Source organism: Hippocampus bargibanti, linkage group LG04, assembly GCF_051943395.1.
Source record: "Hippocampus bargibanti isolate YZ-2025 linkage group LG04, ASM5194339v1, whole genome shotgun sequence".
NCBI classification, from domain to species: Eukaryota; Metazoa; Chordata; class Actinopteri; order Syngnathiformes; family Syngnathidae; genus Hippocampus; species Hippocampus bargibanti.
The window spans coordinates 4695959-4710000 of NC_142737.1; the positions used below are offsets into that span (position 1 = coordinate 4695959).

The 14042-nt window shown below is 36.2% G+C and overlaps 1 protein-coding gene across 2 annotated transcripts in view; it reads left to right on the forward strand.

Moving 5' to 3' along the window:
* Nucleotides 1-5406: 5406 nt before the first annotated feature.
* Nucleotides 5407-14042, forward strand: part of bco2l (beta-carotene 15, 15-dioxygenase 2, like) — a 15321-nt gene continuing 6685 nt past the window's right edge. The window contains exons 1-6 of one of the 2 annotated variants that reach the window (XM_088993646.1): nucleotides 5440-5512; nucleotides 6300-6363; nucleotides 7712-7889; nucleotides 8018-8229; nucleotides 11629-11744; nucleotides 11822-11924. In XM_088993646.1, the coding sequence (XP_088849772.1) occupies nucleotides 6324-6363; nucleotides 7712-7889; nucleotides 8018-8229; nucleotides 11629-11744; nucleotides 11822-11924 (649 nt within the window). In that variant the 5' untranslated portion in view covers nucleotides 5440-5512; nucleotides 6300-6323. Of the gene's footprint in view, nucleotides 5513-6299; nucleotides 6364-7711; nucleotides 7890-8017; nucleotides 8230-11628; nucleotides 11745-11821; nucleotides 11925-14042 lie in introns of both variants that reach the window. The other variant, XM_088993647.1, reaches the window with a different exon arrangement.

A 14042-nucleotide genomic window follows, 5' to 3' on the forward strand; every position in this document is an offset into this window, starting at 1 on the left:
AGGATATGATGGAGCTCATTAAAGTAAAGGGTTTATTTATTTCTGTATATATAATTTTAGGTTCTTCAGTGGTTTGATGATGATACATAAAGTACCCGAACCATTCAATCGATTGACCACTAGATGGGACAATATATCCACGTACTTTAGTTTTACCGCAACCCCTCCCCCCCCACCCGCTTGTTAAAATAGATCAACATAACTCGAACCTGAAAGTCTGCCAGTTTCATTGCGAAAGCCCCGTTTTGTAAGTTGCACTGAGGCGACCCTTTTCATGCGGCCGCGTGGAGACAGATGAAGCATGACAACAAGAGAATAAACCCAGATAGCCAGCATCCCTCTGTGAGCTTCTCCGCGGCCCAGATATGAAATTAATTGAAAGCTAATTAAAATTCTTTGTCCAATCTGTAAAACATTGTTGTGCTTATCGCTGCTCAGTTTCGACAATAGATGACCCCCCCCTCCTCCTCCATCCACACACTACTTTCTCTGTGATGATTAAACCTCTCGCATTCATTCACTTGCTGGTGGGCATTTGAACTCGGATCTACCTGCAACGTGGAGCATGTGATGGATCTACCCTCGCAAAGCCCACCTCTGGACTTTTGTAGCAGCCTCGTTTCTAGTCTGCTTTAACTGTCAAGAACTCGTGCTGAACTCTGGGTGACTCCATGTTTATAGTTGCTCTGTATCATCTCGTGGCAGTAAACGTTGCCCTTCAATAATTCCTCATACGGAGCAAAAGGAGTGAGTGATATTATCTGGAAATATCAGGAAGAACAGGCACGACTTGAGAACACTGTGAATTTCATCTGTACGGACACTTGGCAGCCACTTCTTTAGGTACACTATCACCTCAGGTTCACCAGGATTCATATTTAAAATGTATTATTATTTCTTAATTATTATGATATTAATAATAATAATAATAATTAGTATGCTTTGATAATAATAATAATAATAATAATAATAATAATAATTACTATAATTAGTATTGTTAATAATAATATAATAATAATAATAATAACTATTATTATATATAACTATTATATATTGTATGGTATTATTGTTATTATTATTATTAGTAGTAGTATTCTATATAATAATATTAATAATAATTATATAATAATAATAATAATAATAATAATAATAATAATTATTATTATTATTATTATTATTATTATTGTATACTAATAATAATAACTATTATTATTATTATTATATATAACTATTATATAATTGTATGTTATTGTTATTATTATTATTATATATAATAATATTAATAATAATAATATGTAATAATAATAATAATTATTATTATAATAATAATAATAATTATTATTATTATCTCTCATCTCATCTCATTTTCCGTACCGCTTATTCCTCATTAGGGTCGCGGGGCATTATTATTATTATTATTATTATTATTATTATTATTATTATTATTATTATTATTACTACTACTACTTCTACTGTTTGACTTCAAGATGGTGTCGCGAAAGTGGCTGCCTTTACAGCAGCTCCTGGATGTTGTTGTTCTACTTCTTCCTTTCCTTTCCTTTTAATTTTATAACTTCGCTGCTGTGAAAAGTAAATGTATCCAATGCGAGACTAATAAAGGCTAATCCAATCCAATCCAATCCAATCCAATCCAATCCCATAAACACATAGTAATGACTCACCCAGTACCATGATCATGACCAATCAGTATGTACGTTTTTGATACTGATAGGAAAGACTTGGGTTGGAAATAGATTCCAAGTTCTTATCTTTGATGAGCTGGAAATGAGGATGAGTGGGAGGGAAAGTATGAAGGCTATCCAAAGTGACTTTGGGCAAAAGGCAGGGTCCACACAGCCAATCGCACACAAACAAACAACAATGTACTCAGATATTTTGTGGCACCACTTCGAGCAGGAGAGGCTCCAGATGCAAATCCCAGTTGAAGCTGAAGAACGAAGCCAAGTGGGACACCATTAGGTGAAACACAGACACTCGAAAAAAAAATGTCAAAAAGATGGGGCACCAGTAAAAAATAGGTAGGTGAGCTGCACACAGCCTGACAATTAGGCAAGACGTATAACCCCAATAAGGAACAAGTTGACGTCAGATTGGCCAAATATGGTTGGAGCCATGACACAATTAGGAACGAGCCCATCCGGGATTAACAAATCAGAAAAAGGAAGGTGTCCCAAAACGACATCATTTTGTTGTCGTCCGTTTTTTTTTTTTTTTTTTTTTTTTTTGCATGTGGTGTTTCAGTCCCTCCGAGGATAATTTCAACAATTTGTTCTTCTGCCTTTGAAAAGAAATTCCTCTGTATCAGAACCACATCATCTTTTTCCTAATGTTCTTGTTCCAAAGCGGCAGAGTCATGATGAAGGTATTGCATGAACTCTTGCTCGTGATGATTTTCCCAGCATTATTTAAGAACGTGATTTGATGTCGCGACTGGAGTTAAAAGATTTTTGGCAACATCAACTCCATTCATTGCCATGACTGCCTTATTCTTGTCAGAGCAATTTGCTGGCTGCAGAAAACAACTTCTTGCCAAATTGCGGTCGGGCAAGCAGCCACAAATAGGGTGCTTAAAGTTTTATTTATTTATTTATTTACATATTTATGTATCAATTTATTTATTTCTCTGTTTCTTTTTTATGTAGTTATGTCTGTCTGTATGTATGTATGTATGTATGTATGTATGTATGTATGTATGTATGTATGTATGTATGTGTGTATGTCTGTGTGTGTGTGTGCGTACGTACGTATGTATTTATTTATTCATTTATTTATTAATGTATTCATCTATTCTCTGTATTTATGTATGTATGTATGTATTTATAAATGTATTTATTTACATGTTAATTTATTCATCTATTCTTCTCTGTATTTATGTATGTATGTATTTATAAATGTATTTATTTACATGTTAATTTATCAATGTATTTGTTTATGTGTGTTTATTTATTTAGTTATGTGTGTATAAATGTATGTATTTATTTATATACTTATTTATTCACTTATTTGTGTTTATTCATTTATCTATTCATCTATTCATTTATTCATCTAATTATATTTATTAACCATTTATTTGTTTATTTAGCTATCAATGTATTTGTTTATTTATTGATTGATTTGTTTGCTGATATACAGTAAAGTCTCGTTATATCGATATTCAAGGGAGTCCGAAAAAATATCGATATAACCGGGACTATCGATATATCCGACCCTGTTTGCATGTAATTTTCTCCGTGCGTGCATAGAAATAGTATCGATATAACCGGGACTATCGATATATCCGATATCGATATAACGAGACTTTACTGTATTTTTAGTCAAGTGTTATTTTCAGTTTTGTTTTTATCGTGGGCAGCGACAACTACCCTGAGTTGTTCCTAATATCTGACCATTGGCTTAATAACGAATCATAAAGGTGCTATGCTACTGAAACCGAGAACTAAAAGGGTCCTCTTGTCACTGCCTCTACATCGGATGTGCTCTTCCCTTTTGTGATTTAATTGGGGCTCAAAGTTTGCTGGCATTTCCTGCTTTCAGACTATATATGCAGCAAGGAACCAGTCATTTAATTAAATACTCAGAAGATCCTCGTGCTCCGACTGGTTTTCCTAAAGGTTTTGTTATGACTTGCTGTGTTTCCATTCCCTTCGCGCTAAGAAGGAGACCGGGAAACACGGCTGCACACGGGCTGTCTGTTATGGCGACTTCATATTTATTGGGAATCGGCATACGGCTCATGCGGCAGGTCACGAGGCGACGTTTCATATGAATGAACCTCGCTAGGTTTTTATTCGTTTGTATATTTTATTCCATCAAGGGAGACCATGAAAAATATTTTCTTTCAACCAGCACCAAGTCATTAAGATTTAGTCCACGTCCCGGACTTTTGAGAGAATATGTCAACATAACGGGATTGCTCATGAAAATGAAAAGATCCGTCGATGGGAAGAACGCAAAAAAAGTACGGTGATACCTTGACTTACGACTTAATTGGTTCCCAGAAAGTGTGTAAGGCAAAAAGTGTGTATCCCAAAAATTTATTTCCCATAGGAAACCATTAAAATGAGAATAATCCATTCCCAAGTCCCCATAAAACATAATTTTCTACTTTCTAATTTTCTAAGCCATAAAACTACACAAAATACACCTTATTTTATGTAGAATAAATGTGCTATGGTATTATAATTAAAAAAATAAACTGTACAGTATAATAAAGTCATTTTATTTCACTTTGTGATGATCGTTGATGGCTTGATGGAATGGAGTGGCCGGTTTCATCAGCATTAAACAATTGATGAGGAACGTAACCTTCTTCTTTCACCATCTTGAGGAATGATCTCTTGTAGGTGCTTTCACTGCGATAATTTTATCTAGTTCCTCATCAATTGTGTTCGGTTTAGCTGGGTTGATAGCATTTTACATCAAGTGTACGGATGGCTTGTGCGGGTTGTTTGTGGAGCCTGATTGATGGGATATTTTAACCTTGCAGTCTATACTCTGCCTTTGAACAAAGTTGAAACTCATGTTAAGCAGATTCTTTCCTTACAGACAGTGTAGTCCTGCACTGTCTGTAAGGAAAGAATCTGCTTAACATTAGATATCAAGTAGACAGGATGAACTTAGTACAACGAAAGTTGAAACTCTCTCACTGTCATCTGCCTGTCTCTTTAATGTTTAAACCACCTTCACTCACTGCTGCATTCTTTACCAATCACGTGGCTTTAACCGAAGACTGGGGGCGGGGAATAGAGCCCAAAAACAGTCGGCTGCCATTTTGTTGTTCGAAAAACGGGCTCGTTCGCGAATGACACATCACTCATTGAGGCAGCTCTGCGTATGAAAAAAGTTTGTATGCAAAGGTAAATTTCGTATGCCAAGGTAAAATTTTCAGAAATTTAACGTTCGTAAACCGAAAACTTCATAAGTCAAGGGGTTCATAAACCGAGGTATCACTGTAATCAGAATGCTGCAAAAAAAAAAAAATGTGCACGAGTTCTGCATTCTGACGTGAGCGCTGTAGGCAAAATCCACCCAAAAAAATGTGATGCACAACTCACAACATGATCGTCCAGGTCGTATATCACCCAAAGAATGTTACACGGCTTACAGACATGGCATTTTTAAGTCTACACTAATTATCCGCACAATCGCTTTAACCAATAAATGCAGAAGTAAAAACTTCCATTTTTTCTCCCCCCTTCTGCAACATTTTGAAGCAATAGACTCAGGTGGAACTTGACATTTTTTATCCGTACAAGAAAAACAGTAGGAAGAGTCTTGAGACATTTTTACGAGCAGCTGCTTGATAACGTGACTGATGTACTTTTTTTCCCTCATTTTAATGTCGAGAGATCACCTCTTAAACTTGGCAGCCGTCCCAGAGTCCAAAGGCTCTCCTCTTCAGAGGGTCTGTAATAAAAGTGCTGCGTGAAGTCTCGTTTGATTTGCACAGCAACAGGCCGAGCATGTCCGAGACCAAAGAGCCACAGTCAAGTGAGTAGACGACATCGCGCCGTATATCAGCGAGATGGAATTAGCAAGCATTTTTCTTGGGAACTTATGAATTTATTTAAAGTGGGGGAGGGGGGCTTCAAGGTATTTGGTTGCCATTTAGGATCAATTGAAATAATAATAGCACTGGTTGTAGCTTAGCATAGCATAGCACTTGGAATTTTTATCAATGTCAGGGCCATTATCAAGCAGCTGCCTTCTCTGCAGACCTAAAAATTTCTGAATCACAGACTGATGTGTATTATATTTTGTCCATGAATTCTTATTAAATAATTCCAAATTGATGAAAAGGTTTCTTCAGCCGTCATCTGTACTTCTTTGAAAGTGTTGGACATTTCACTTCTTATCCAAGATGCTTCGTCAGCGAACTAAAGTCTTACTGGTAGTTTTGGCCCTATATGTATCCCTACTGTCCAGACGTGGCGGTGCTGGACTCGGCTATGATTGGCCCTGCTCTCAGGTTGAGGGGAGCAGAGGACTACTCCCTGCGGCTCCACTGATTACTTCTATTGTCCTGACTGATTACTTCTATTGTCCTGCCTGAGCATGAGGTCTACGACTGGCCTGATTGCCCCATTTGATCTGGTATCACCCCATCAGCATAACTAAGTTTATGTTGCCAAGCAGTCTGTTGTACGAACGATCCAAATTGAACCTGAATTTGTTTAGTCTCCCCAATATATTGCTCAATTTTCATTTTTACAATGTATTGAATACATTGTAAAAATGAAAATTGGGAGTAAAAGAAGCTATTCTCTTTAAACAGGAAAAAAAAAAACTTCAAAGAAGTACAGATGACGGCTGAAGAAACCTTTTCATCGATGGACCACTCCTGTACGACTGAGAGCTTACACAGGCATAATTCTAAGTTGTCTTTCATCTTCCTTTCATTACTTTTCCCCTGTTGAGCTGCTTCCAAACGTGTGTTTTCGTATTTAAGCATTTAACCAATCACATTTCAGCCATCATTTGTCACCAGGGTCAAAAATCGGCCTGAAAGCCCTCACAATCGGTTCTGCAGGCCCTGTCGCATCAAATGTGTCGCTCTCGCCAATCAGATTTTGAGTTGGTTGAAAATATAACAAATAATACATTCATCTTTAACACTCTACCCAGCTACAGGAAAATTGTCCTTGCCCTTCTCTAGTTCAATCCTCCGCTTTAATATCGTTCCCGTTTCCTCCTCATCAAATGTATATAAATGTCAATAAAGGCCTACTCGAACAACGGAGCTTTATTTGTGGTTAATTGGATGCCCTTTCAACGGTTGCAGGTGTGCACTGATTTCCATTAACAGAAGTTTGAATGTGATTACTGCAGTTGAACATAGCCGATTACCAGTTATAAAAGGGTATGCACACCTATGCAAACAAGTTGGCTTAGATAGACAAATAAGTAAATACAGTAAAGTCTCGTTATATCGATATTCAAGGGAGTCTGAAAAAAATATCGATATAACCGGGACTATCGATATATCCGACCCTGTTTGCATGTAATTTTCTCCGTGCGTGCATATAAATAGTATCGATATAACGGGGACTATCGATATATCCGATATCGATATAACGAGACTTTACTGTAGGTATAAATAAATAAATACATACATACATACATACATAAATAAAATGTATTTATTTATTTATTTGTCTATTTAAATAAATAAATAAATAAATAAATAAATACATAGGTAAATAAATACATAGACAAATAAATAAACAGGTATAAATCAGAATCAGAATCATCTTTATTGCCAAGTATGTAGAACACACAAGGAATTTGTTTCCGGTAGAACACGCTGCACTAGTATCGTCGTCAAAAAACTGCTAAGTGGCACTATACAGTTACATTTTGGCTAAATAAATAAACAAATAAATAAATAAATAAAATGTATTTATTTATTTATACCTATTTATTTATTTGTCTACGTATTTATTTACCTATATTTATTTATGAATGTATTTATTTATCAATGTATTTATCAATGTATTTATCAATGTATTTATCTGTTATTTATTTATTTATTTATTTATTTATACCTATTTTATTTGTCTATGTATTTATTTACCTAACTATTTCTTTATTTATCAATGTATTTATTTGTTTATTGGTCACATGGGCTTTTTAGTAGCAGTAACCACCATATTTTGACTTTTTTTTGGGGGGGGGTATATTTTCCTTCCAGTGTCCAGTAGGCAGAGATGCCCCCAGGCCAAAGGTTTGGAGAGTGTGGCCTCCCTGGTGAACTCTGTAGAAGAAAGCCCTGATCCCATTCCCACCACCGTCAAGGGAACTATCCCAACATGGATCAACGGGAGCCTCTTGAGGAACGGCCCGGGGAAGTTCGAATTTGGCCAAGACAGGTATACAGTATAAACCACTGTACTACTTTATGCTAATAATAAAGAATGGATGGGTCATCCAAGGTAAAGGGAAATGTTGTGATTTTTACTAACTAACTAAATACCCCACTTCCTTCCCCCATACCCAGATACACCCACTGGTTTGACGGCATGGCCATGATGCACCGATTTCACATCAGTGAGGGCAATGTGACGTATAGCAGCCGCTTCCTGAGAAGTGACTCGTACGCACGCAACTCTGAGATGAACCGCATCGTGGTGTCAGAATTTGGAACGCTGGCCATGCCGGATCCCTGCAAGAACATCTTTGCGCGATTCTTCTCCCGTTTCCAGATCCCAAGTATGTGTCGTTCAAATGCTTGAGTATACGCTTGCTCAAGTGGAGGTCCCTTTCATGCATCCTAATGTATCACCGCGATCAAAGAATGAATTCTTGGTATCATTGGGGCAGAAAGACAAAGTACCGTACTTTTCGGTGTATAAAACCCACCCAAAAGCCTTGATTTTCTTCAAAAGGTCACGCTGCGCCTTATAAGCCCGGGTGCCTTATATGTAAAGTAATATTGAGCCACAACAGGTCTCGCAACTACTGTCAGCAGCTACTGACTCCATTTCTTCATTGAAGAAGTAGTATGAAACCCCAGCCTCTATTGTCGCGCCTTATAATGTGCTGTGCCTTATATTCGGAACACTTTAATATACTTATATATTATATTTGGAAAACTTTTTATAGAGAGAGATTTTTTCTTTTATTCTTTTAATTTCTAAAGAGATAAACAAAAGACAAAGTCTAATTAAAATATATTGTTTAATGCTATTTATTTATTGATTTATTTATTTTGACAGAAAAAAATGAAATACATCTTCATAATGCAGCTTTGATTTCAATTGGTCTTTGAATCAGTGTTTGAATTTGACCTTGTTGAACCAAATAAAATCGGCAACCCCCAAACCAAGCATTGCATAACAAATAAATAAATAAATAAATAAATAAATAAATAAATAAATAAAAGTTACTTAATTAATTTTAATAATAATTATAGAGAGAGAGAGAGAGAGATTTTTTTTCTTTTATTCTTTTTATTTTTAAAGAGATAAACAAAAGACAAAATGTTGTTAAAATATATTGTTTATTGCTATTTATTTATTTATTTATTTATTTATTTATTTATTTGGAGAGAAAAAAAAATAAATCCTAATAATGCAGCTTTGATTTCAATTGGCCACGATGCACATTTCAGTCTTTGAATTTGACCTTGTTGAACCAAATAAAATCGCCACCCACAACCAAGCATTGCGTAACAAATAAATAAATACATAAATAAATAAACAACATTTACTTTAAATTTAACTAATTGTAATAATATTTATAGAGATTTTTTTCTTTTATTCTTTTTATTTTTAAAGAGATAAACAAAACACAAAATGTAATTAAAATACAGTAAAGTCTCGTTATATCGATATCGGATATATCGATAGTCCCGGTTATATCGATACTATTTCTATGCACGCACGGAGAAAATTACATGCAAACAGGGTCGGATATATCGATAGTCCCGGTTATATCGATATTTTTTCGGACTCCCTTGAATATCGATATAACGAGACTTTACTGTATATTGTTTAATGCTATTTATTTATTTATTTATTTGTTTATTTATTTATTTATTTTGAGAGAGAAAAATTTAAATACATCTTCATAATGCAGCTTTGATTTCAATTGGCCACGATGCACATTTCAGTCTTTGAATTTGACCTTGTTGAACCAAATAAAATCGCCACCCACAACCAAGCATTGCGTAACAAATAAATAAATAAATACATAAATAAATAAATAAAATTTACTTTAAATTTAATTAATTTTAATAATATTTATAGAGAGATATTTTTTCTTTTATTCTTTTTATTTTTAAAGAGATAAACAAAAGACAAAATGTAATTAAAATATATTGTTTAATGCTATTTATTTATTTGTTTATTTATTTATTTATTTTTTTGAGAGAGAAAAAATTAAATACATCTTCATAATGCAGCTTTGATTTCAATTGGCCACGATGCACATTTCAGTCTTTGAATTTGACCTTGTTGAACCAAATAAAATCGCCACCCACAACCAAGCATTGCGTAACAATCTCAATCATCCGTATAATCCATAACATCTTTGGCGGAGGTAAAACATTTTAAAACCTAGTTCTACTGCCTACTTATAATCATATCTCTGACAGGGGGTGATCCAAATTCTTCTAATTCGTGCGGAAGCTGCATTGTTGATGCAACTGTAAAGCTTTATTCAGAATATAAAAAAAAAGTAAAGCTTTAAAATCCCTCACAGCGCCTTTCACCTCACACATGCGACCGCGTTGGGAGTATTTGCTTTCAGTTTTAACCAGCAGATGTTTGAGTTGGAAAGAAATATTTTTCTCAACAGCCTATTATTCTTTTCTTTTTTTTGTTCCTCCCCACTGAACTTTTGAAGGAAATTACATATTTCTTGCATTTTTCGCCACGGTTTGATTAGAATGTGCAGCATAGATACACATCCCATCCAAAATGCATTCAAACAAAGAAGCTGATTTCTGACGTTTGGCCAAAATTTCCCCGGTGAGCTTTTTGAAGTTGTTTATGTTGAAGTGATCTACAGTGATACCTCGGTTTAATAACCCCTTGGCTTACAAACTTTTCGGTTTACGAACGTTAAATTGATGAAAATGTTACCTTGGCATACGAACTTTTTTCGGAATACACACGGAGCTGCCTCAATGAGTGATGTGTCGTTCACGAACGAGCGCGTTCTTCAAACAACAAAATGGCAGCCGACTGTTTTTGTCCTCTATTCCCCGCCCCCAGTCTTCGGTTAAAGCCACCTGATTGGTCAAGGACGCAGCAGTGGGGGGGCGTGGGGGGGTTGACAGATAGAGAGAGTGAAGCGGTTCTCCAAAAAGAAAATGGTTGCCGACTTTTTTTGTCCTCTATTCCCCGTCCCCAGTCTTCGGTTAAAGCCACGTGATTGGTCAAGAACGCAGCAGTGAGGGGAGGTGGTTTAAACATTAAAGAGACAGGCAGACGGCACTGAGAGAGTTTCAACTTCGATAGTTCAAAGGCAAAGTGTAGACAGCAAGGTTAAAATATCCCATCAATCAGGCTCCACAAACAACCCGCACAAGCCATCTGTACACTTGATGCAAAAAGCTATCAATTCAGCTAAACAGAACACAATTGATGAGGAACTAGGTAACATTATCGCAGAGAAAGCACCTACAAGGGATCATTCATCAAGATGGTGAAAGAAGAAGGTTACGTTCCTCATCAAGTGTTTAATGCTGAGGAAACCGGCCACTCCATTCCATCAAGCCATCAACGACCATCACAAAGGTAAATAAAATGACTTTATTAATAAGTACAGTTTGTTTCTTTAATTGCAATACCATAGCCCATTTATTATACATAAAATAAGGTATATTTTGTGTAGTTTTAAGGCTTGTATGTATGTAGAAAATTACGTTTTATGGGGACCTGGGAACAGATTATTCTCATTTTAATGGTTTCCTATGGGAAATTAATTTTTGGGATACACACTTTTCACCTTACACACTCTGCCTGGGAACCAATTAAGTTCGTAAGCCAAGGTATCATTTTATTTAGCAGGCAAAATACAAGTCTCGAAATCATCTCGCAAGTTCAAATAAATCATCCTTCACCTTTTCCATCCACTGCCTTTTGTGTCATTTTTTTTCTACAGAGGCCACTGACAACGCAAGTGTGAATTTTGTAAAGTACAAGGGAGACTATTTCGTCAGTACAGAATCCAACTATATGAGAAGAATCGATCCTGAGACACTGGAAACGAAAGAAAAAGTAGCGAGACAAAGACGGTTCTCTTTTGATTTTGTGTTCTCCTGGAGTTGACATCAAATACTCGGGCACCGTTTCAGGTGGACTGGAGCCAATATGTTGCGATCAATTCGGCCACAGCCCACCCGCATTATGACCGCGAAGGGGCTACGTACAACATGGGAAACTCCCACGGGAAAGGAGGTAACACCCAACTCCACTTACAAAAGCAAAATAAATAAAAATAAAAAAACAGAGTGAAGTGGACCATCACACACACACACCAAAAAAAAAAATTCACCGCACATGAAGCCATTCCACGCTTCAACACGCCACAGTATTATTTTTATGAACTGAACCTCAAAAGCATGGTGAGATTGCCAAATAAGAAATATGAGTTGGAGAGGAAGTTACTGATAATTGTTGATAATAATTCGTCAAGGGATGCTACAGCTGCGTGTTTGCTTTCAACATTTAGCTTGTAGTAGACGTGCACATTCCACCATGACGTCCCTGATCCACTGCTGAAAAGGATGTTTTGATCCTCTCCTCTTTCATCCAGAACTGCTTCATGTCACAAAGAGGGTACAGCAAGAGCTGAAGAAATTAATGACTCTTTGTGTTGTCATATTATTTGTTATTTAGTTTTTTTTGTTCCTTTGACTTTTGTTTATCTAGAGTCTAGACATTAGTAAGAAATATTGCGCTAAGTCTATTGTCTGTCTTTTCTGTAATACCGCACAACAGCAATCTGGCTGACTGGGTAACCATCTAGCTGGCTAGCTATTAGCTATCTTTTGGCTTGCGAGCTAGCTTTCTATCTATTTGTCTTACTATTCTATTTGAGTTACTTCCGGGTTGAGTGAACGCTGGCGCGTGTGTCTGCCACTGCTCACCCACAGAATAACTTATCCTGTGACTTTAAAGTGACCTTGAGAGTTTTGAAAGGCACTTATAAATAACATGTTTTATTATTATTATTATTATTATTATTATTATTATTATTATTATTATTATTATTATTATTAAGGAGAGACTATGGACATTTTTAAAGATTGTTTGCAATAGTCGTATCAAAATGTGGATTTGCATGCTACGCCTGCATAAATATCGATACAAGTAAACAAGAGCTTGAAGCAACTCCTCCACTGCACCTTTAGAGTCGATTGATTCTATTAACTCATTCACTGCCAGACGATGTGCAAAAATGTGTCCACTCCAGTGCCAGGGTTTTTGTTCTTCTCACTCAAATTCCAGGACCCACAGAATATTGAGTTTTAGGACTACATAAACATTCAATATAGCGTTAGAAACCTGAGACTCTCTTCTTTCATAAAAAAAAAGTTAATTTCTAAATTATATGGGATTGGAGTTATCTGAGCTTGAAATAAGGGCGGCTGTCCAAAATACAGTATAAAACATACAGTACATATTGATTTATACAGAACATTAAAAATAGCTGAAGGTGTAACAAAGCGCTAACATGGACAAAAGGTAAACGTTGACCCCACGTGGAAAGGAAAAAAAAAACATTGCCTGAGGTGTGACGAGCGCTTTATCGGCACCCCCGCAAGAAAAAACTAAATTTCCAACAAATTCGGGAATGGCAAAGACTGAGTCAAAGGAGTCAAAAAAGGAGTTTGACACCCATGGTCGAATGGGTACATAGCATAACCACAGCTTCTACTGTAGCATGAAAATGTTTTTTAAACACGTTTTTTTAAAGCACAACCGACGTCACTTTTTTGTTTCTTAACTGACATCAGAAAAACGTTTTATAGCATCTAAAATACCCAAAACACGCAGTATGATATTTTTATTCAAATGCAAAACACCAATAAAAATGACCAGTGTCCAAGATCTGCAAAAAATTGAGCTGCGAATTGGGCATTTTCAGAAAGTCCCGCCCCCAGTTCGTGATGTCACGTCTTGCATTGCTGGAGAATCAAAACAATGGCTTCAGATTCGGAGAATATGCTTTCTTGTTACACATCCAGTTATGAATATGATACAAATAGTTCTGAAGAGGAAAGCATACATGTTTGCAATCGATTAAAGAATATATTCCGTGCTATTATGAGGCAACATTGAGGGGAAATGTCTCACCGAAAAAGAACACAAAATGGCGACCTCCTGTGGCCACGTCCGTTTCCACAGGCTGATAAATTCCTTATATGGAGCTTGGACGCCCTCTTCTGGCGGCTTTTGGGTGCAACACGAGGTCCCCAGACCAAGCAAGTACAGCAAAATACATTGACGTGATGGAAGGACCGCTACAATGCGTCTTTTTCTTCGGTCAGGGGCGTTCCTTTAGTGATGTCA